We start from the raw sequence: 25043 nt of genomic DNA, 5'->3' as shown, positions 1-25043 counted from the left end.
TGTGAATAGAGTGTCATCTGCGTAAAACAGTTTCTCATGGTCAAAACCTTAGTTTGTTTTTTTTTTTAACTTACATTTTGCAAAATAAATTCAAAGTATTTACGTTCCAGTTTGGTTTTACATATTTTTAAAATCATTTCTACAGCCGTGGTAGCATACATTTTTCATGCAGCCAGAGTTTTATTCATGCTGGAGGATATTTGATTGTTTCATTCAGTTTGATGTTTGTGTGTAAATTTGTAGCTACAAACAGATGCATAAACGGAATATCATCCTCATGACATGGCAGATCAGATCATGTTATGTTTTAATCACTAGGGGAAGGCCCGAGGGCCAAAGCATAACTTTTTATGCTTATCTAAAAGGAAATGTTGCTACTTCTCCTGGAGGACGATGACTGTGAAGAAAATATTTAGTCGGCAAAGAAAAGTCCAAAAGTGAAACCATAAGCTGGAGTCTGGGATCTGCAGAAAGAGGAACCTTTCAGAACGAAGGTTTTATGCTGAACCATTTCTTGTTGTTGATACATTTCCATCTAGGAAGCAACATGGAGCTTGATGGGAGCTCTCCCTCCCTCTGGTGGCTGTTTTTCTGAACTGTAGCAACACAAGAAAAGAAACACTCAACTTGAGGTTAGAAGAAAGTAACAAAAACGTATTAGGGAGCAAAACCTTTCTACAAAACATCAGGGATCTTCTAATAATAGCTTTTTTTTCATCCTGTAAAGTCTACACACACACACACACACACTTGTACTGTCAGCATGTAAGACAGGAGCACAAATCATGCATCTTCCTAATCATCCACATAAAAACAAACAGCATTAGGAATCACATTTTATATTACAGTTTGGATTTTCTGACAAACATTAAGTGCAAAGTGAGTGTGAGAAGTTTCAGATGGTGAAAAGCCACACACTCTCAAGTCTTTTTCTTTTTTTTTTTTCTACTTCCTCTGCGGACTCGGGTTGAAACCAAAGGTGTCGAGAGGTGAGACTGGTCTGCTGCTTCCCGTGCAAAAAAACATTTTTATCACAATCCAAAACAGCAACACTTGTGTACAAGTTTAATAAATTAGGAGCAGAGTCAGAGAGTGTTGGATGAAGGGTTGGGTGAAGAAATATTTTCTGAATAAACTTTTCAAACTAGAATCTTTGTACGTGTGCAATTTCGTTTTTACCAGAACATTTTTGATGCAGATTATGACACAGGGACATTTTTATATTTGGAAAATGAACTTTTTCAAACTTTTTAGTAACTTTAAATAGACTGACTCCCATTGTAGATAACTAGAATTTCTTGGAAATAATCTATTGTTTTATGCACTAATCTACATGTAATTTAGCTTCTTTATTATATAAATTATCCTACTCAGCTTCACAATTCTCTGAATTTTAGTATACCATTGCTAATAACTGCTGTTCTTACTTTCCGTTTCTAGATTTTTGTCTTTGTGTGAATCCACTTGCTTTGACTTGTCTCTCACTTTGTTGTTGGTACACCTGAATTTCCCTGCTGAGGGACAACAAAGTTTATTATATTTTAGTCATTTTTGTACTTTTAGGGTGAGAAAAGAAAAACTGTCTCTCAAGTGGTTTTAAGAGAACAATGTCAGTTTTGGAGTCACACAAACAAAATCATCCTCTGAGTGGAAGGCTAACTTCTATCCACATAGCGGACAGATCTGGACCAGATCTGGAATCAGGACGGCACTGCTGGCATGGCAACTGCGTCTTACTTTATTTGTGCCAATTTCCTGGTTTATGTCTCGCTTTTTCTCTCTCTTCTTTCCTCGCCATTAATTGCAAACAAGATTTACTCATTTGCAAAAAAATAAAATAAAAAAGTTTTTGTAAATGAAGTTTTTAACCTTCATTGATAAACGAATTTATTCCAGCCCACGTTGATGCATTTCAGCAATAATTCAGGAACATGGCCACTCATTATCCTGGAGGACTCACTCCCTCTGGTGGCCGTACTTTTGAACTGCACAGACGCGATACAAATAAAAATAAATAAATAAATAAACAGCGGTTAAAAAAGTAAATAAAAATAGCTAGGAAGCAACTTTGGTTGGTTGACAGAAAAAAATGGTCTCACTTGGTTGCACTAAAAAAAATCTTATTGTGTTGTCCAAAATCACTGAATCATAAATAAACAGCGTATATAAACACATCGTGGACATCAATTTGGTCATAATTTCAGATTTTCTTTCTTTTGCAAGTATTGTAATAAATATCCAGGTTTTTATGCGTTATAAAAGCAGAATGTAGCGCACAAGTTTCGATTTGTTTGGTGCAGGCCGAGGTGGTTTGAACATTTTCTGAGGATATTGGCAGATTAGTCAAATAAAGAGAAAAATGACGCCGCAGTGTTGCGCAACTTGTTCATAGCCAGAAGATGGCGATCTAACGTCATATCACAGGCGTATCAGAGGCGCTATCTTATGAATGAAATGCTCAGCTTTGCATCACATTCATTTATATCTTTTTTTAATATGTCCTATTCAAAGTATGTGCATAAGATAAATCAGATTGCGTCGAAAGCCGGAGAATGCTCTAACCTGCTGTGTTGCAGCAGATGCTAAAATGCAGGGACTGGATTCACACACACGTCATGGATAGGATAAGCAACCTTTGACCCTAAGGTTGCAACCCTAAACTCCTCCTCCTCCTCCTCTGCCCGCAGAGAGGCTGAGTGAGGCATGAACTTTGACCCGTGTAGCGGCTCTGGGTAAATTCCCAGCATGGGCCTAACCACAGGACTGGAACTGACAACAGGAGTGCGTCATCACTGGAGAAAAGGGGGGCGGCCATTAGAGAGAGAATGAAACATGACAGCTTGACTTGCACAACAGCCGTCATCTTGGAATCTCCTTACATTAGGATGACAAGCGTGTGTTTTCCAGAGAGTGAGCTGCAGGACACACACCATCATACTGCCTCCACCAAAAACTGTCAATTATAGTGTACTAATGTGTTTTTGTGACAATTGTGGCTCCATTGAAGAGGGAAACAAACTGGATTTCCAATGGTAGAATATTTATTGCCAAGACATGTTGCTGACACTAAGCAATAAGTAATATTTTCAACTAAAAGTAGCATTACTACAACATATTCTTACTCAAGTAAAAGTAATAAGCAGCCGCCCCAAGAAATTACTCAAGTAAGATTACAAAAGTAATTGGTCAAAATTCCACTCAAGTACTAACTGATGAAATTGCCAATCATTTCATATTTGAAAATTACGTCATCAGATGGACCAAAATGACAATAATTAGGGTAAGTAACAAAACTAACAATTAGCCAAAAGAAAACGTTTCTAAATCAGTTCCTTTCAATAAAAAATAAAAACTTCTGACATTTGAACAAAAACTGTAGATGTACGTTTTTGTCGGGTGAGTTTTTGGTTAAGACATGTTTGTTTTTCATTCAGTGGTGAGACCAGCGATACTTCATAATAAAATTACTCAAGTAAAACTAAAAAGTACAGTGTAATATATTTTTTAAAAGCTCTTAAAAGTAAATTTTTAAATGTAAATGAAACTAGTTACAACCCAACTTTGTCGTAATGAGTAATAATATGTCATGAAAAGTGTCAGTAGCTCCACCTGGGACCTCCCTGCTTCCTCCTTGCTCACCTAACTTCCGGCCTGCCTCTTCCTCACTCTCTCCGCGTCCCTCCTTCCCAATCAGCCTTAGTCAGTCTGTGGATGTGTCCGCGTCGCTCCCACGCTATTAAAAGCAGCTCAGTCATGTCAGCGTGTGGAGAATCGTGGGAACGCTCTCGCCGGGTCTTCATTTCTTTGGATTAGGATACGCCGGGTGTGCGCTCGTTTTCTGGGCTTTTTTTTTGCGGCTTCGCTCGGGGTGTGTGCGGAGCGCAGCGGACAGACCGCCAAGAGTTTCATTAGGGTTTGACCCTCCATCTACGGGAGGGCTGTTTTTTCTTGTCCCAGCACAGGACAAAGGACGTGGGGAAATTAAGGACTAAAGGGGGACAGCAGAGTAGGAGAGTGGTGACCATGGAAGCCGGTTTCCTTGCACTCGCCTTTGGTCTTTTACTAATCGGTAAGACACCTCTTTATTTGCTTGATTGTTAATGACTGATTAACTCCTATGGCTCGTACCAGACTTGAAGCCATACGGAATCCCCTTTGGAAATATGCGAATTTAACTCTTTTGTTATTTCGCATGCTCATGAGTTAGTACTTAAGTTATTCAAAACAAAATCGCCATTGATACAGTTCATCAGACGATTCGGCATACACTAGAAGTGTAATAATGTCTTTATTTGAATGCATTTTAAACTTAAACCACTGTTACCTGGTGGTAGCGGCGGGTAAGCGCTTCAAATTTTGAAGGAAAAGAATCAGCGACTGCAACTAAATAACAGTGAAATTGGGCATGGTTTATTGTTGTTTGTTGTTTTTCTTTTACCCGAACTGATTATGAGAACCACAACGCAAAATGTAAGGCGATTAGTTTTAGTTTATACTAACCATTATGCAAATAGAGGGAAATAATCTAAAAATGCAATTTTCCCAAATGGCATTTGGTGCATGAGAAATGAGCACCTAAGTCTTCAATTCATGACTGACAAACATGTAATATTACAGTGGAACCACTTTCTTTTGTTTTTGAACACATCTACCAGTTAAAGAAACATAATATGAATCTAATAAGGAAGAAATATCGATTATATCTCCAATAAAATTTCTGCATTTTAAGGTTTTAAAAGCGTTTCTTGTTATCAGATGCTGGAGACCTTTTTGGATTTTAAAGGGAGAAGTTGACTACAACTAACGTTGAGTTAAAAGTCCACATTTTCAGTGTTCTTGTATTTAATGACACAAAGTTGGAAAAAATTGAATAAAAACACTTAAACTGAAGTAAAATGATAACATAAATAACTGGGAAATGAGCTGAATTCTTTAAGTTATCTATTCTTACTAAAGAAAAATAAAACAATAACCCATTTTTAGTGGTTTTGGGTGCATCACTTGTATATTTTAGATGTGAGAACATCTAACGCATACAAGTGAATTTTATCATGGAGGTGTCAGTAAGGGCATACTAAGTAAATGTGAGAAAGTAATGTCCATGTTGTGCTTTGCTTATCCTAAGTCAGGTGATAAACTCATCAGCTGCTGAAATTACAGAGTCATCAGCAAAACATGAGAGTAGAGCAGATTCTGCAGAGAGGAGGAGTTAATCTACAGGCAGAAATTGGGGAAATATCTCTAAGCAAAGTAAGATTATCGCCTCACACTTACTTAAACTGCCCTTCTACACATCCTGTTTCTTTACCGTCTGCAGTGAGACGTTATAGTTGTTGTATTTTCCCTGCTTTTGGTTATTTTCTCAGGCTAACCTTTCATTAGCCTGTCGGACTGCGTTTCCCTCGAGACCAATTTGTCCAGAGTGAGGGGACAGGGCCCCATTAGCCAGCCTTTAGTCAAAGCGAGCTGGCCTCTGTGATGAACGGCAACGTTTGTTTCTGTTTCGCCAACGCCGCCTCTGTCACCTCGGTTACAGTCCAGCCGCTGAGCCGGTTTTACCCTGCAGGAGACAAGAGCGGGGACTTGTTCCCTGGCCTACCTGAGGGCTGAAGTCACCATACGCTGATGGACGTTACAGTGGGCTTCTCCGACGTGAACGCACGTGAGAGCGGGGGAGAGTTGGCTTAAATTAGTTCAGGGAAAGACGATCAGATGTCGCTGGCCGGCTTGCGGTTTTGCATTTCTGTACTTATCCATGCGCCGGATCTCACAGGACCCACAACTGTGATCTTTAGCTTCTAAGCTAAAGTTTAATAATGCTCACAGCATTTGTATTTTTTCCTTTTTATTTGCGTGTTCTGGGTCTGGGCGCATTAGTTCCTGTTTTGTGGCTGCCAAAATATCACACATACAGTCAGATTCACATGAGAAAGAAGAAGAAGAAGCAGTCTGTTGGTCAGACTTCTGCTTTAATGTCCCTGCCAGACTGTATAATTTCTCTCCTGGAATAAACCGAGTGCATCAGCACAGCTTTTTAGTCATTCATGGCCTGAATCCAGCCTCTAACAAACTGATTTTGATGATCCCGTTATGTTTTCTCACATTTCCCTCCAGAATCAGCATACAGAAATACTAATATTGATCAAGTTTTCAGGTGATATGTGTGCAGAAACCAGTAGGGATCAGGTTTTTCTTCGAGCTGCAGGAATCTATACAGTGCATGTTTTCAAAAGCTGGTTTTTCTAAAATGGTTGGTTTGATTTTACAACCGTATTTTATGTTTATTTAATGACCCCGGGGTCAGGCCGGCGGCGCCGTTCGCAGTAAGAACCGCTGAAGTAGAGCGAGCACTTTTTGTCAGAGTTGGAAAGTGAGCTCAATGAAAATAGGAGATTCACTCTGTGTAGCCGTTTGAGCTAAAATCAGAAATATGAACCAAATTTGGACCCATTGAATGTGAACTCAAATTATATACATATATATAAAAATCAATCATTGACTTCATCTTTAGCTTTCAGCTCAAATCGGATTGGAAAATTCAAATTTGAATTGATAATAGAGGAATTGTGTGGGTAAAACATGCGGCTGCCAGTCTGGCTTATCAGGCCTTGGTTTGCTTCTAACTGAACAAACAGTTCAGTTACAAACAGTCCTCCATGAAGGACACGGCTGCTCTGTTTGCTTCTGTCGCTACTGTTGAAAATTTGCCTCAACTTTTTATATTTTAAAAAGTGAGGGGGGGGGAAACCCACTAAAAAACATTTGAGCTGTGATTGTTCAACATCACAGCCCACGCTGGATTTGCTTCCTTCGCCGTGTGAATCACGCTGTGGGCATGCTAAACGTTCAGCAGCTAAAGAGTTAAAGATGAATCCGGCTATGGGGCACCTCCAGCATGCACCGGGTTTCTTATTTTACAACATCTTGACTCCTTGGAAGCAGAAGAAGCCCACACTCTGCAGGCTCACAGAAATACCAGCTGGCTCCCTTCCATGAGCTCCAATAGAGACGAACTCCTCAGTTTCACCGAGAGGCCTCTTTATGTGGGCATCTTTAAACCAAAACCGATTTAGTTCCCAGCTTTAGACCCAACGAGGACAATCAGATGGCAGCAACTCTGTACATTTAGCATCTAGACAAGGTGAAGCTTTTTAAAGCATCCTACTGTGTTTTTTTTTCCCAGTAGAAAAATGGTTAAAGTTGACTTTAAGTTTGAAAATATGATTTAAGTAATGTGTGGAACAGTAAAGATGGCGCCCGGTTTGAGAAAAGCAGCAAAAGTTCAAATAAAGGTTTTTAAAGAGCGTCAGAAAGCCTGGAGATGTATCCACCTCAAAAAGCCACCTCAAAAAATTACATCAAAGTGTTGCTTCTTAGGAAGAAACTGGAACAAAATGAGGGATGACTCAGCGTAATGCGTCAGAATCCGCGCACAGAAAGTTAAAAAGTGCAGCCCATGCTCCACTGGCTTTTGCATCATGTCATTATGAACGTCCCTGGTCCGTGTTTCCCTCAGGCCACAACAAGCCCAGCCTGTGTCGAGCTTCGGTATCTGTTGTACGTGTCGAAACAGAGTTACAGTGCGAAAACATCACCCGCCTCCCTGTGAAGTACAAAACTCCACCTGTGAGCCGCTCAGGGAGCCACAGGCTGACTTTACTGCCTGTTTTCTCCGCATTTTGTTTGTAGCTTGGAACGAACAAAACGCCTTACAGAGCCCCGCATAAATATCCACACACCTACTTTTAATTTTTAACGTGGATAATATGGGTGTTGAGTGCCAAACAAGTCTCTGTTGTGCATTAAAGGGTTAATCCGTGGTGTTTTGTCCATCCTTCCAGGTGGATGCTCGGCCCGTGTGGTGACGGTGTCTCCTGGTCCGTTAATCAGGGTGGAAGGTCAGCCGGTCTCCATCAGGTGTGACGTCAACGACTATGAAGGACCTAGTGAGCAGGTAATGTTTGGCGTTTATGCTAATTGTTGTTTTTGCTCTGTTAAAAATGATTAACCACAGTGATGATGGAAGATTGTTTGACTACATGAAGAAGCAAAATCAGAAAATGGCGGTTCACCGACTGAACGTCAGTGTTGTCCTCCTCTGCCCTGCAGGATTTCGATTGGGAGATGTCCAGGGACATAACCGGGCCAAAGACTCGAATCATCTCCACCTTCGAACCCGGCTTCTCGGACCCTTTGTTCAGCAGGCGTGTCGCGTCCGGTGACGTCTCGGTGGTGCGTCTCCAGGACAACGAGGTGGAGCTAAAGATCGGCGAGGTGAAGCTGACGGACGCCGGTTTCTACCTCTGCCGAACGCCGAGTACCGACACGATCACCAGCGGCAACTACAACGCTCAGGTCCAGCTCAGGGGTAAGAAGGGAAGAAATCTGAGTGAAGGCAACATTTTTCCAATAAACTCTGTCCAAGCATCCCCACATCATGCTGCCGCCACCACCGTGTTTCACAGTAGGGTTTTTCACAGTACTGGTTTTCTGCCACACATAGTTGTGTTGGTTCATTTAGCAGCTTTCTCCGTTCCTCACTATAACTATCTATTTATATCCTCCTGCACACACTCTGTGTGAACGCTGGTTTTAGACAATTACTGGCATGCACACACACATTGAGCACACACTCTGGTGGTGGAGAGCAGATGTCAGGTGGGAGTATTTGGCTTGTGTCGAATTAGAACCAGGGAGATGGAGATTTGGAGAGGATCTAAATGACATTGTACGACTGAAAACGTTGGACCAAGCTGTGTCATTCAGGGTTTATTTTTCCAATTAATTTTCTAATTCTGTGTTAGCTAATCATTGTAGCATTTTGGCAACTTAAAAGCACGCAGGTTCAGCTCAGTAAGTTGCAAACACTTTAGATCCATTGCAAGGATTAGAGGTAAGAGTGCTAAATGTTGTCAAAGTTAGCAAAAACCCCTGAACGAAACATTAGCTCGGTTATTAGTGGATTAGCAGAAATATGGCCACTGTTGGCCATAACGTTGTTGAGTCTGGTGATAAGTCTAACAAATGTTTGTGCTATGTTGCTAGTGCTGCTTTGCATTGCAAAATATTTAGTTTGTGGCTCGATCATTTTGAAGTGATTAACAAAAGTTTAAGAGTAGGTCAAGAAAGACCAGTCAGGCCCTCTCACATCACCTGCACAAAGGTTCAACTCAATAAATTTCAACAGCATCAGAGATTTGCTGGGATTACCGCTAGGTGTGCTAAATGTTTTGAAAGTTAGCAAAAATGCTAAACTCTTAATCAAAACATTAGCTTGTCTATTAGCGGGTTAGCTGAAGTGTGACCACCGCTTGTTTCACAGTAACCTTGTTGAGTCTGATGACAAATCTAGCAAACGTTTATGCTACGTTGCTACGCTGGTGCTGCTTTGCATTGCAAAACATTTATTTTGTGACGCCGTCATTTTGAAATTATTAATAAAAGTGTAAGGGGAGGTCAAGAAAGGTCAGCCAGGCCCTCTCACATTACCCAAGTCAAACTAAATACATACAGTCAGTGCTGTGTTTGTGCTGCTAGCATTTTTCTGGGGTTTCCTTAATCGCAAAGTTATTACTTTATAAAGCCTGTGAATGCAGTTTGATACATCTTGGACTCCAAGCTAGGCTTTAGCCAAGACTTACAGTGCTGCACTTTTTGTCTGGTTGTGCTCGTGAGCAAAGGTGCCACTGAGATAAAAGTGAAACTTTGAGCTGAAACATAACAGCAACTTTGGAAAATACCAAACATGAAACTAAAATCACTAGAGAGAAGGTTCATGTTTAATACAGAACAAGTCGTTTAATTAGAGAAACTGAACTAAAAACAAATCTACCGCAATTTGTTTGCATTCATTGTAAAGAGGAAGTATTAAGCCAGCAGACCACAGCAACAACCTGTTCTGCAACAATTTACCCTCCTGGAAAAGTACTTTACTTTCTTTTTTTTTATCTGATGAATGACATATGCGACTCAAACTCGATAGGATCTCAGCCTGCCTGATCCCAGAGATCTACTGAGACTCTCTTCCTCATCTGATGGCAAAACGTTGAAAACACAATCGGCATTGATTTGCACATGAACGCCTCGGCGGATTCTGATTCGAGATAAACTGTGGCGAGCTGGCCTGAAGCTTAGACCATTAACGAAGTTGACCGTGCCGTCTCCACATATTTTCAGCTGATTCCCCTTGGTTTTAATTGGCTTTCCGTTTCATAATTAAGAACAAGCTTTCTGTTTGGTAGCCCAGGCCCTGAAAACCGAACCCTCTCCCAGCTCAGTACATTTATTTCCTTTAAAAAAGCAAAAAAAAAACCCGTCTTGCGTGGGAGGAGAAAGACGGGATCTTTCTCGCTCGGAAGCCTACATTTTAAGAGATGAAGTGACGGAGAGCGTAATCAGACAGCAGGTTAGTTATCTCCATAATGCACCATCATGTTCAGCTGCTCTCTGCTTCCCAGCACAGCTCCCCAGACACCTTGTTAAATTTAGACCTGAATTGCCAAGGCGGCCGTGTTTGCATGCGAGCGAGCTCGTCGTGTGCATGCTAAGCATATGTATTAGCATTCGCAGTGATTTACACGCATGTATCTGCTCGCTTACTTTCAAGTCACAATGAGTTAGATTTCCACCGGTCGAGAGCTGAACAGGAACACGCGCGGCGTTCTCGTTGCTACGCCGAGGATGTTTGGTTATGTAAGAACAAGGGAAGTTTGCTGAGCCTTTTAGGCTCATTTTAATAGGCAGAACAAAACGCAATTATTTGCACCTTCCTTGTTATGTGCAGTAAACACTCGGCTCAGTGCAGCAGGTTTCAAAGAGCTCCCCAAACATCAAAATGGATCCATCTTACTCTTATTATTATTATTATTATTATCTTTTAATAACTAACTTGAGGATCTTTGACGACTGGATTAAGTCTCCAGGTCGAAGCACGCTGGACGTTTTGGTGTCAAATTTAGAAAATGAATTTCCTGTTGCTACTTAGAGGGTGCCACAAAGAAAATCTGCTTTTTTTTCTTCCTTTTTTTATTTTGTTTGTTAAGCCTCATATTTTGTCTTACTCACTCAGAAACTACAATCTCTTCCAACACCTGATTGGTCTATCCTTTAGGGACTCAGGTATTGGCTTGGTTCCATTGACTCCTTTTTTTTTCTTGACTTCCTAGAGTTTGTTGAAGTCAGATAATCCTAAAATACTAATTACAGAATTGTAAAAAAAAGGCGAGCTTGACATACTGGTATTTCAAAATAATAAGATTACGGAGAGATTATCAGGAAAAACTAGGAGAGTTTTTCTGATTTAATGAAGCTGTTATGTCTGCTTCCTACTAGACAGCATTGTTTTCTCAAGTTGATGAAGTAACATGAGAAAACAAGTTATTTCTCAGTTTCTGATGCTAAAGTAAACTCTTGGTTAATATCTTGACAAGCTGATATAACGAAGCTGCAAGGAAGATGAAAATGAACTTCAGATCTTGGGAAAATTAAACAGGAATCCCAGTAAATTAAATGGAAAATAAGATTTTCTCAAGCTAATAACATAAAAAATACCTTTTATTATCTGATATTTTCAGATGTTGTATGTTTTTATTGATCACTTTAGTTTAATAGATCTACATAAAGCTGTGTTTTCATTTGGTGATGTGAGTTGGACTAAAAAAAAAAAAAAATAATTGTTGTTTTTTGCATCCAAAGCAAAGTCTGTCTTATGGGATGTAAATGTGCCATCCGTGTAATTCCAACAATGCACAACTATGTTCTTCTTATTCTGGGCCATCTGCCTCTTGTTGGCCACATTTTCAACATGACTAGAATCGCTTTCCAAACTGGACAAATTTAGAGACGAAGCTCATGAACACTGGGAGCTGCTGGGACTTTGATGGGGCTAAAATAATGAGCTTCATTCTCCAGTGGAGGAGGTTCGGATTTACAATTTATATATGTCGATAACATGCATTACATGGTTGTTGTTCACTGTAGAATGCTGTGCTTTTGTCACAAGATGTTTGAATAGCTCAGATCATGAGACAAAAAAAACCTCCTGCTGTAATAAAACTAAAATGAACGGCTTATTCATGATTTTGTTCATAACTACCTACGATACTGTCAGATAAGGTGGTGGCAGTATCATGCTGTGGGAATCAGAAAAACCCGATGGACTAAAAACCAGAGTTTTTGAAGGTTTCCATTGAAATGTGCATGTTACAGTTTCTGTGGACCCACTTTATTCAAAATTTGATGTCAAAAATCAGACCTATAAGATTGATGTTGTGCTTCAACCGCCAAATTCGGGCATCATGCAACACAGAAACTCTATCATAAAGTGAATATTTATATAAGGATTTATCCATTGAGGACAATTGGAAACTTGCAGTGATTTGGAGACTTGGCAAACGGGAATTCTTTCCAGACATTTAAAAGCGCTTGTTGGTAAGCCACGTCTGCCGTTGATTTACCTGGGTGGAGAATGGCCGCTTGTGGTGAAACTGTAAATTACAAGTTGTTGCAACTCTCACAATAATCATCCATATCAAGGAGCCATTCAGTGATTTTATTTTTTTTCTTGCGAGGGCTTGCTTTTAACACATAATCACTTTGTATTGTACTTGCGAGGGTTCAACTGTGACCTACAAATCTTTCTTTTATTAATTTCTTTATCTACAAATCTTTCAACAGTAAGGTATTTAGTAACATACTGTTTGGTCTTTTTAAAAATGAAGCTTAGAGGCAAGCGAGGTTGTACATTGTTGCATCTTCAGACGACATCTGCAGTCAAATGTTCTCCTTCATGTGGTTCAGATAGAAAGAAAATGTCATTCTGTTTCTAGCTAATTTTCAATAAAAGAGAAAAGAGTTTTATCAACTTTATGCTCACAAACAACACCCACAGTCACCTCAATGGTCTGGCTATAGCCTCTGCTCAAACTTGACATGAATCATATAGCTCTTCACCAATAACTGCTAAAACAGTATTTGACATAATTCAATTAAAACATTCATAATGTGTTCATTGCTCTAAAATATATTTCCTCTTAAAACCTGGAAAAATTTTAAAGCAGAAAAAAAAATGTTAAATGTTAATCTTAAAATGTTGAAACGGAAAACTCTGAAAGACGATTGTGATCAAATGAGTGATTTAAAACGAGTGACTCATCCCTTTGCTTTTGTGCTTGTGACACATTGTGTTAAAAGTCTAAACATGTTGGTGGAGCTAATGAAGCAGAGCCCGTGTGCAGACAGGCAAACCCTACTGTGAGGTTGCCATTCGGCATTATTAACCCCCCGTATCCCCGCCGATCACATTCCGATCCTCAAAGCATCCGTCTGTTCCCTCACTTTTCCCCATTGTGAAACGATGAGATGTGGATTCAACTGAAAACGGTCATAAAGGGGGAAAAAAAAGACACCCTCGGTTTTTATTTTAGACTTCTCAAAGTGAGTCATGTGGTTGGTTTCAGCGGTGTCACAGGCCACTTTGTCAGGACCTGCTCGGACGCCGCCCGATCGTCGCGTTTAGCTGCGAATTCAAAACAAAACAAGTCCAGCATAAAAGAGCTGAGCTGTTGTGTGAAAGTGAAAGGGAGAGTTTATTAGGTTACCTGAACACTCCCTGGGTGTGTTTCATGCTACACATGCAATCAGACAGTTTACTGCCTTCTCCTGTAACCGTTTCCTTACTTTGTTTCTGCTTTTAGCGGTGGCCCTGGTCATATTACCGCGAGTAGATTTACCAGCAAAGCTTGGATTATTTCTTAATTTATTTCTTATAAGGTGTGTGAATTGTGTCTGGTTAAACGGAAAGCTGTTTAGTGATGTAGAAATGTCTAAAGGTCATCATAGTTTATGAATTCATTGCTCCGCCTTGTTAATGTCTCACCAACGGCTGAGACACTGAGTCATTACCCTTCAGTTTAACTTGGTATCACTACTTGAATTATTTACCAAAGAAATCTTCCTGCTACTTTTGGTGCAATTTATTTCTTCTGTGTATTGGATCGCACCGAGACTTATTCAAAAAATAAAAGTCGAGAGACGCACAGAAATTGTAAATGTCTTGCATTTTCCTTTTCTTTTTTTTTTTTTGATGCTAATGACTTAAAATAGCATTTCTAGAGTTCTGTAAGTGCACAGTGTCAACATATCAGTAGAAAAAGCCCTCACTAAAAACAAAAGACATGTTCTTATAAATGTAGTTGCAGAAGAAACTTGAGTATCAACCCGAGTGGTTGGGGAATTGGATCATTAGATCGCTCAGTTGGGATAATTTGTCAACAAGATGGGAAAACTGAATGTTATGGTCAACAAACAAAATAGGTTGATAAAAACCCTGAACAAAACAGTCACATGAAACATGGTGATGGCAGCATCAAGCTTGAGGAAGATGGATGGAGCTAAATAACCATGGAGGGTGTCCTGTTTGGTTGTACATGGTTCTAAAATGAATGTTCAATGTCTTTTATCTGGTTAGCGTTTTACTCATTCATTCATAAAGTCCTGTCTTTCTGTTTTTTCCCCCATTAGTTATCCCCAACACCCTCAAGGTGACCCCCCAGACGCCGCCCCCGGTCGTCCAAGAGGGACTCGACCTCACGCTTTCCTGCAACGCCACGCGAGAACTGACCTTCCCTTCCCTGACCTACCTGTCCATCGCCTGGTTGGTGAAAACCGGCGGCGGCTCTGAGGAAATCCTCACGTTTGGCCCCCAGGGAGACGTCGTCACGGGTCCGAGGTTCACTCGCCGCTACCTCGACGGGGACCTCCGGCTGGCTCCCGGCAGGAACGGCGCGTTCGAGCTGGTGATTTCCAGGGTCACCGCGTCCGACGAAGGGACGTACGCGTGCACGGGGTCTGAATGGACACGTGAAAGCGGAGGGAAGTGGACGAAGATTGTGGAAAGCTCCAAAGAGATGGGGGCCGTTTCCGTCACTCCTACAAGTAAGAAAAACTACCCCGAGTTTGTGTTTTTAAGTCTCTTCTTTTTACCAGTAAACTACCAAGTATGGAGTCTGAAATGGTTCCTTGTTAAAGAGTGAGCTTAGCAGCTGCCTCCTAATCACTGCTTCAGGCTTTAGGCTACATTAGACACAATTTGTGTTAGAATCTCATTCTCAAATGTTGGCAGTCAGACTGCATTGTGGGTAATGTAAGCAGCAGGCTTCAACAAATGGGAAGAATGTGTGAAAAGAAAAGATGCGTGCGACTGCACAACAGATTTTAGAGCACTGTGTTCAGATAAATGCTGCTAGTATCATCAGTTTGCTCTTTTATGACCATTTTTATGTGGACAATTTAGATGAATTCATTTTATCTGTGTGGAAATTCTTGGATTTTTTTTACACCCAAAGCTTGTGTTCAAAACTGTCACATTTCTTTTGTCATGCTACAAGTTTCAATGTATTTTATTGAGCTTTTTGTGAGAGAGAGCAACATAAAGCAGTGCGTGATTGTGAGATCGACGGTTTGACAATCTGTCAGCAGCTCGTAGTTGTGCGGAAATCCGAGAAATTAGAACACGGATGGAACCAAACACATGTCAGCCATGATGGAAAACCTGCTGGGGGGGCAGAGGGTGCCTGGAGGATAGTGCAGAGGTGCACCGTCCATCAGCGAGAACTGTTGTAAACATACAGCCAGAGCTGGATGCTAAAAACAAATCAAAGCTCCACTTTTCATACTTTATTAAAGAAATCTTTGTAAAATTTCCTTCAAAGTTATGCTCCACTTTCTCTTAGTCTATTATAAAATCTCAAAAACGTGCAATGTAGTTTGTGGATTTAAGAAGATTTGGAAAAGTAGAGTATTTTTACAAGGCCCTGTGTTTATTATCCCTAAAAATGAAAAAAAAAAAAAAAAGGTTCCTCAGAAGCATGGAGAACTCTGTAAGCGTTGTTTGTCCAAAGCAGTAAATCCAGTAACCGTATCTTTGTTGTTGACTCTGGTGTCTGCTGCTCAGCCCAGAACTACATCTTACAATCTGCTGGGATTGTAAAATGCTGGCGTTAACACAAGGTTTCCTCAAATTGTTTCTCTGGGAGGTGAAAGACGAGTGTTGAAGGAACACAAAGAAAGGGAGAGTTAATTTGTAACTTGCTTGAATGGCGTGTAGAATCAATCTGTGTCGAATGGCACTTCATCAAAAAAAAAAAAAGAAAAAGAGTGACTCATTGCGTCCGTTGCTCATAAGCCCAATTGCCTTGTGGAGGAAATCAATTCCTGCCGGTTTGTGCCTTGATGCTCTGCGCTTTATTGCACTCCCTGGGCTCCGTTTGTCCTTCGCCTCAAATCTGAATACCTTTTAGTTCTGTTGCTTAAAACGGATCAAAGCTGGTTGGCAGCCCGCCTTCAAAGGATGTCTTTAAATGAAAACTCTGCAGAGCGTGTCATCAAGACATCTCGGCAACAGATCGTTTTCAGATCCGGGCTGTTCGTTTTGGGGTCGCCACGCGAAGGAACGGCTCCTTGTGCCGACGAGTCGGAAGACAAGAAGTGTGAGAAGAGCGAGGGACGTGGGAGAGTTCCCAGCCCGATGTGTGGCTCTCTTTGTTTTAGAGAGATCCTCTTCACCGAACCTCTCTCTGCTCTCCATCTTGCTCTCTCCCAGGAGGTTCATGACCCTAAAACTGCCCTCTTTCTGCCTTATCCTGTCTACACAGAGGCCCTGCTAGACACAGTCATTCACTGAAGTTGCTGTGGAGACCATATCTTCCATCTCTCTAGGTTACCATATATCCTCTTAAGTGCTGGAGAGCACCCAATGGTTTCTAATGAAACCAAACATGAACAGCACAACCAGGTCTAGGACTCGAGTCATTGTGGCCCAGTCGCTTCGTATTGACTTACTGGCTTTGGTAAAGAGGATGAGAAAAGTCAAACAGAGTCTGCTTTGTCCCTTTTGTCCTCCTCCAGACACCACACAGAGACTCCTTCCCGTTTTACTTGCGTTGACGTTGCTACTAGAGATAATATTCACACCGCTGATCCTATTGATGGTGTAAAGATACACAGGAAAGACTGACGTTTTTAATATACCGGCCCTTTTCTTTTTTTTTTTCTTAATCATCGGATGGGACTGTAAATGTCATCTGAAGCATCTCTGCTGAAAGAACGCAATGGGAACGAGAGAGTCTGCCTTTCACCCTTCAGTTCCCAGTTTGAGATGTTGCTCTATTTTTAAAGCCGTATCAGAGATTAAGTTTTGTTATTTATTTTCTGTATAGTTTCTGTCAAACACTTATGATCAAAATGACTCCTAGAATTAAACAGAATTTTCTACTGTTCCACCATTTGGACACCCTCTAAATGAAATTAGTGTTATGCTAGCCACTTAGCTAGCTTACTAGCTACAGCCTCAGCTACCATAACAGAGAGCCTCCTGAAGTTATACTTACTTTCGGATAAGGATTATATTTATAAACTTCTCTACCATTTGTTCAAAACCTGGTCCAACTAAAATGTGAATTCAGAACTCGTTCAGCTGGACCCACAGTTACCATAATGCTAGCTTTCATGTTTGAGCCAAGCTATTGTAATGTTTGTGTTTGTAGCATTTCATTGGAATCAGAAATGTTTCCAAATCTTCCCTTTTCATTGTGAAGTTAGCATGTTGTTTTTCACCTGATATGCAAAAAAATAATAATGATCAGTTTTGTGCAACTTTAATCTGGATCCTGTGCTTTTCTTCTGTCCTAAGATCGTTCCCTCAATGTGAAAGCTTCATCTTCGCCTTCCTCGCAATCCTCCACTTCACTGCTGCTGTCTCCCGGCAACACGCTGACCCTCCTCTGCCGCGTCTCCGCCGACAACCTGCGCGCCCTCTCCCTGGAGGTGACCTGGCTGGCCGACGATCGCGAAATCATCACCGTGAACCACAGCGGCGTGGTGAGCGCCAGCGCGGTCTCGAAAGGAGGCGAGGCGAGCCTGGAGAAGACCGGAGACGGCGACTACAGGTTGGCGGTCAGGGGCGTGAGCGGCAGGGACGGCGGGATCTATACCTGCCGGGTTCAAGCCTTTATCGAGGAAGGACGCATCACAGGAGGAGGATCAGGGCGGTGGCACAAGGTGGCGGAGAAGACCTCCAACCCCGTGACTGTGAAGGTCTCCGAAATCAGTAAGTAAATCCACAGCATGTTTTCACCGCTGTGATAAGATGACTGAATGACGAGCTTTGTTTTAGCTATTTAGAGACTTGTGTACACTATATAAAAAGATACAAGATCAATTCAGACTTGGAATGAGCCAAAATTCCAGCACAGAAGGATACTTCAAATGTTTGATGGAGTTTAAATGCATTTACAGTGACTTTTAGAACTTTAATAAAGTCTAATAAAATATTTAAAATACCCATCTCTATTATTCTGGCGGTTACATAATTTTGGTAATCCCTAAGGTCCTAAAACAGGAAAGGTTTACTCCTATTTAATGCCAGAAAGAGGGAGGAAAAAAGTGGTACATATCTTTTTATACAGTGCAAGTCATCTGCTTTCAGTCGTATGTGCTGCTACATCTTGTTTCTGAAACAAGGAACGAATGCAATCCCAACATCGTACTTTTCAGGAAGTGCTCTTACGCAGTATCTCACCCCGAAATGCTGTTAGAAATGATGATAAAATTTTGTTTATTAATGTATTCTGGAAGTGTTCCTCTCGTCTGAGTCCTGAAGCTAGATGAATATTTAATAAGCTGCACAGCTTGATATTTTTCTTTTTTGAGAGGGGGTTAAATTAGAGCAACAGAGGTGATTGCTTTATGGTGTTGCCGTGGAAGTCGCTGCGCTTTAATTGCTGGTCAGCATCGAGACTCAAGATCAGTTGTAAGATTACCGCTCTGTTTACTTTCCGTTTACTTGTAAACCAACCAGAGTACAGTGACTCCGTATTGTTTTGCGTGCGGACGTGCCGCAGAGCTGCGTGCGACTGTAGAATCTCAAGGGGAAACGCTCTAATCCTCCAGTCACCCCGTTGACTCCCGCTGCGAGGACGATTGATTAGTCATGGCTTTCCTGCTGTCTGCTACCTCTGGGTGAGCCGTTGCTGTGTGCGGCGGCGCGCCCGCGCTCTGATGCTCTGATCCTGCCTTCGAGAACGGCGATGTCAAACACGGTCGACGCAGCAATCAATTACCAGCATGGTGGGTGGTCCCACTGTCTGTGGCGGTTTCACGTTTCAGTTTTCATTCCTTCTGTTTGGATCCTAACGTTGTACTGATTCTTTTTTGTTTCCCCCCCTCTCCTTACACCAAGAAATGGCTTTCTGGCAAGGTTATGCACGGGGGCAATTAGTTAGTGGAATTAGCTTTATTATCCCCGGCTAAATATGCAAAATAAGAGAAACAAGATCATCATTCAAACTTAATTTCAAGGTTGTTTTGTAATTGGACTTTTAAACAATCATCGGGAGAAGAGGAACTCCGTGTATAAATAGACTTTTGAGGAGTTTTAATAGAAGCACGGCTCGCAGACTTAGCTTTAGCTGTTAGCTAGCCGGTTTGGAATAAATTGCGGAAAAAATCATAGTCAACTCTGAGTCAACTTGTCACGAGGCATCCAGCCGTAGTCTTCAATCAGAAGCTTCTTGAGATTTTCTGCAACACTGACTTCTACCAGAGATCTTTTAATTTAATTTTCTTTTGGGTTATATAAAGTTTTATTTTTTATTGAATTGACTGCGAAGCACCGAACGTCTGTGGCTGCAAAACAAGCCCACATCATCACCCCTCCACCACCGTGCTTGACAGTAGGTAAGTGGTGTATGCCCGAACAAATGCTGTGTTAATTTCGACATTATAACCAAATGTTATTCATTTGGTTTTATGATCTCTTAATTGTGAACAGTAAAGTAAAGTTCTGCAATACTGAAACTAAAGTATCAGCAAAAAATGACTGTTTATTTTATCCAGGCTGTTTAGCCGGTATGAGTAGAAATTAACGTTTTGATGCAAAAGCGAATTCATAAATATCAAAACAGCTGCTCCTGCATTCCTGACAAATTCCCAGTCCCCTCATCTAAAAGAAATAAATTGACTTTAATGAAGAAACGTTCCTCACCATAATCACTCCTTTCAGCTCGGCTGCCTCGCTGCATGGGACTGGTTTGGGGAATTCTCGCCGGCTAGGCGTTAGCTTTCACTTTATCGTTGGGAAGTGGAATTAGTCTTTTTGGTCTCCGTCTCATTTGGGTGAAGCGCCTGGCCTGGAGAGAATAAAACTATATTTATGGAGTCCGGTTTGTTTTTGTTGTGCTTCTTGGCTGCAGTATTGTCAGATCAGATCAAAACGCCTCATATTTTCCCTCAGTGGGATTTTGGGTGAATCGGTTGCCAGATATCGCCGACATCAAAAGGGAACCGGGAAATTTATACTTCATGGACACTCAGGCAACATGTCATTGAGCAGTGAATCTGTGCACGTTAGGTTAGTGGTGTTCATGCTGGTTTTTTTTGCTTTACTGATTATTGATTATCATCATTAAGTCTGGATGTTCAAAGCACTTTTTACTACAATCCAAAGTAACTACTTGAGCTGCAGAAGCTCAAGCGATCTTCTTCTGCTTCAGTGGACATTGTCCGACCATGACCCTGTTTCCAATTCAATGGTTTTCTTTCATTGGTCCTTTTTTTTTTTTTTTGGTAAAATTGGATTGCTGCAGGCTGGGAAAATCTAACAAGAGCTCCCAGACGTGTTGACCCGGTCGTCCATCCATCATCACGTTTTGCATATTTTAACAATTGTATTAGTTGGCCCTTTGTTTCTGTTTCCAACGTTATCATTAATACAGTCAAAATCAATGGCTAATCAGTTTTGTTGTTTGTTCTTAGTTTATTTTCCCTCTATAATAAAAGTTTCATGTTGTGCCTGGTGTAGTTTTAATCAATTTGTAAAAAAAACATCTATTTGTATCTAACAAGAGCAAATCTTCCCTGCAATAAAATATTTACTAACACCCTGAGAAACATCTTTGTTCGTCGATAAAAATGGCAGAATAAAAGCCTCGTAAAGTTCACAAAGTTGGATAAGTGAAACAAACTCAAAGCTTCAGCTTGAGACAATTTGTGAAAAATACTCACAGCTCCTTATATTTTGTTTTACAAAACCCAGTTTTAATCATAAAATCTCAGGTTTGGTGAAGTAACTTGAAGTATCTTTACAGTAAGCGTCTCGATTTTACGGCATGTATTCAACTTCTGCTTTTCCAGTGGACGAATGCTGGATTTGGACATTTGAGCAACAATTTGACAAACACGACACGAATTTCCCTTAAACTCTTGCAGGATATTTACACAAATATTTTGCCACAGACATTCAGAATACCAGTAGAGCCCTTTGAAAGGATGTATTTTCTTCAAAACGCCTGAAAAAGTAAGGAAAAACGCAAAACAACAATACAGACAACTCTGATTGGCTACCTTTTGTGATGTCGCCAGAGGAATGTGTGAATGGAAGCTTACTTTCAGATTAAATGACGATTTAATACAAAAATAGCCACACAAAATAAAAACTGAACATGAGACTCTGTTCTGTGGGTGATGACCTGTATCTTAAGTAAGTTTGGTTGAAATTTTTTTATTTTTATTTTTTTTACAGCAAACACTTGACTGGTAGCTTTAACACCATTCAGTGTGAAAGCCATGTTGGTTGCATTTTCTTCTTTTAGAGTAATTGAAGAAACGCCGGCGGCTGACATGTTCAATCATTAAACACAAACATTTTATTAAAACCACCCTGTCTCTGTGGACGAAGCTGTGCCTGCGTGTGTGTGCAGGGGTGTGTGTGTGTATGTGTGTGTGCCGGCTCCACCACATCCTGTGCTGTATGTCAGCGGGAGCCATTAGTTAAAATAACAGCATCCTCTTCTCCGTATCCAGAAGATCCCTACAGCCTTCAGGTTCCGTGTTACATTTCGAAATACCAGCCGGGCTTTCCGGGTGCAGCCGCCATCCAAAGTCGGTTCGCATGAGGGCAAAGCCGACATATCAAACGGCACCATCACAGTCATTTGTGCTCAATCTCGCTGTTAATGCACAGCTGCATGCATGAGTTTGTCCACGGGGTTTAAGTAGTTTGGTTCCTGCAGAGTAAATGCCACATACACTGCCTTCTGTATGCCCCACATAATGAGGGTAACCTCTTACGTTTTAGCCTGAGGGCGCGCATTCCTTCATACTTCACCCCAAACACACACACACACCAATGAATCACCACTTCTTATTGACCAAATGTTGTGTATTAGATGAAACTCTCTGCGTGTCCACCAGTCACTTCCTGTTCTGCTGATCCGAAGCCTGAAAAGTTTCTTCCCCTTTATGTTCCCATAACGATTGACTCAGGGCACGGCCTTCCAGGGAGCGCAGGAAGACTTGGAGAACTAGTTTAGGAGGTCCCCTTTGGCAGAAACACACACATGCGTGCGCAAATCCTCGGTTGTGCCTCCCGCAGCAAAGCGTGTTGTGTCAGCTGGAGTTATTCTCATGTCACTTAAGAAAGGGCAGCTTAAAGTTTTCATATGGACGTTTTTTTGTTGTTGTTTTTTTCAATGAATGTACAGTGTCTTGCAAAAATGTTTGGACCGATTTAAACTTTTTGTCCAGCTTCAATGTATTTTTTTTTTTTTTTTTTTGGGAAGTAGTGCAAGCAAAAAGCGGCACGATGTGCATCAAGGTTGGTTGGATCACACAAGGGATTTAGATGTTTAAACCGGAATGGTGCATCGTGCCAAAAGCACCGAGTTGGCACATTTTATACGCACCACTTTGCTTAGCCATCGCTGTTCCAAGAGCAGAGACGCAGCATAGTTTGGTTAACCGATTTCAACGAGTCTTTGAAATGTATCAGACTTCCAGGTGGGAAATTTGTACAGATGAAAAACTGTTTTTTTTATGTCTGAAAGTAGAAAAATTTGCTTCAGAAACATTTTTCCCCCAGATGCTTTTATCTTTTTAGTTCATTCTCCTTTTAAATTATATTTTCTAAGTCTTTTTTTTTTTTTTCTTCATTGAGCAAAAACAACTTAGCGAGTGTCTGATGGTAAAGACATTTCCCCCTTCCGCTGGCATGCGTTTGCATTCATCTTCCTTTACTTTCTCCCCCCCTTCTGAATAAAATCCATCCTAATTAGCAACTAGTTCATCTTTGTAGTTTAATCTGTGGAATTTAATAACAAGAACTGCAAAGTACCGCAGCTGCCTGCACACGCTGCACTCGTGTTTGTTCAGTGTCTCCTGCGGTGAAGCCAACAACTTGCAGTCGGACTGGTGTGTTTGTGTTGGCGCACAGCTGTGCAGGAGGTCAAAGTTCAACCAGGAAGTTGAATGTTGAATGTTTTTTTTTTTGCAGACTCTTCTTTTGTTTCCTCTTGTTTTTGGTTGAATAATTTTCTCTAATCCTTGCAGTGTTAGCTAAGGAGTTAGTCTTTTTCCTGCCCACGTTCCGGCTCGTTTGACACGCGTTTCTAAACAGACAGGTTGCCCGCATGCTTGCAGCGTTTCGCTTTCCGACATTGGCGGTTGAAAGGAATTTGATCGCAGGTCGTGTTAGAGAAACGCTTTCTGCTCTTCTTCTCTTCACGTGAAAGCTTTCACTGCGTGCGGTGATGCAGCTCATCCAGCTGTTGCATTATCGTCACAGTGATGTTTATTGGAAGATGAGCGTGAGCGGGTTCGGCTTCTTGGGACAACAACTTGCATCGGATTAACAAATATGTCAAAATTCAAAAAGCGCTCGGAGGAAATTCTGAGTTGAAATAACTCCGCTGGCTTTATTGGAGGGTGGTTCAGCCCCTGTTTGAGGTCATAACCCCCTTCTTCTCTGTCGGAAGAGCTACCAATGAAGAAGAGAGTCGGTGTCCACCGGCTGATATTATTAGGTGAAATATTACAATAAAAGAAAATGGAAAGCTGTTTTTGCTAGTAAGCTGACCTCATTTGTCTTTTCACCTCTTATGGTAATAAATTTAAATTTAAATATTTTAGAAACAGTGACAGAAACGAGTCTTTTCTTCCTCAAGATTCAAAGACTTGGAACAGATTTTAGCAGATAACTGTCTCGTATCATAGTGCTTGTCGATGTATTATGAATTAATTTTAGAAATGATCTGATCAGGCCTTTCTGATCTCCTGTTTAGTAAATCTGCTAACTGAGTTTTCTTTAAGACCTTGGTGGGAAATCTTGAATTATTTATGCTGGGAGTAGAGGGGATGTCACACTGTGTGAGAGGAAGGAGCGTCTATTATTGAAACACAAACTGTAATTTTGAAGGTGGCATTGTAAGCGTTTCATTTGGCATTTTTTTATTGATACTACATACTACTGGCAAAGTTAAACAAGTAAAATAAATGTCTATTGTTACGGGGATAAAGGATAAACTGTATCACACAGATATAAACTAAACAAGTTTATATCTGTGTGATACAATGCAATATTAGAGCATAATATGCAATTTGGAACAAGGACAAATAAAAACGTGTGATCAAATAAAAAGTCTAAAATGGTATATTTTCATAAAAATGTTAGTACTGTAATGTCTGTTAAATGGCTCCATGGTGTCACTGTGCTATAAATAATGCAGGGAAAAAAAACAATGTTGTCTTTTTCTCAAATTAGTCTCTTTGTAACATTAAACTATCATTTTGGTCACATTTTATGCAGATGACACTGTTGACAATAAAAGGAGTTTAATCCAGCTGATTCTCGAAGTTGATGGCTAAACGCCTTTTAGCTGAGTATGAGTTTAACTTTATTTCACTCAGGATTAGCTGTGGAAAACACTTAAGATGCTTCCCGCAGTTTCCTGGACTCGGTGGAAATTTATCCTTCAAAGTTCAAGCAGCTGAATCCCGACTTCTCTCTCGGCTGCAGGCCTGCGGTTTTTGAAATCTTAGCTTTCACCCGGTTTGGCGCCCGTCTGTCCTCCTGAAACACCTTCACTCTTCCGCGGCCGTTTGTCCGTGTGAAATGAATATTTGATAGATTTCCACATTCTTCCCGTCGCGTCATACAGCTGTCTCTACGAGTCAGGAGTGAAACGTATCAAACGTTCGAGCTTTAGAGCATA

General features: G+C 41.0%; 1 protein-coding gene across 1 annotated transcript in view; it reads left to right on the top strand.

The window, feature by feature from the left end:
- The first annotated feature begins 3677 nt into the window (after window positions 1-3677).
- The window catches only part of ptgfrn (prostaglandin F2 receptor inhibitor), a 53529-nt gene continuing 32163 nt past the window's right edge, over window positions 3678-25043 (top strand). Inside the window, exons 1-5 of the mRNA XM_023329522.1 lie at window positions 3678-4069; window positions 7842-7954; window positions 8110-8368; window positions 14521-14934; window positions 17690-18106. Of these exons, the coding sequence (XP_023185290.1) occupies window positions 4024-4069; window positions 7842-7954; window positions 8110-8368; window positions 14521-14934; window positions 17690-18106 (1249 nt within the window). The 5' untranslated portion in view covers window positions 3678-4023. The remainder of the gene's footprint in view (window positions 4070-7841; window positions 7955-8109; window positions 8369-14520; window positions 14935-17689; window positions 18107-25043) is intronic.

Source organism: Xiphophorus maculatus, chromosome 24 (assembly GCF_002775205.1).
Source record: "Xiphophorus maculatus strain JP 163 A chromosome 24, X_maculatus-5.0-male, whole genome shotgun sequence".
Classification (NCBI taxonomy): Eukaryota; Metazoa; Chordata; class Actinopteri; order Cyprinodontiformes; family Poeciliidae; genus Xiphophorus; species Xiphophorus maculatus.
Note: the sequence above shows the minus strand (reverse complement) of the source record. Positions and strands in the feature narration are given on the sequence as shown.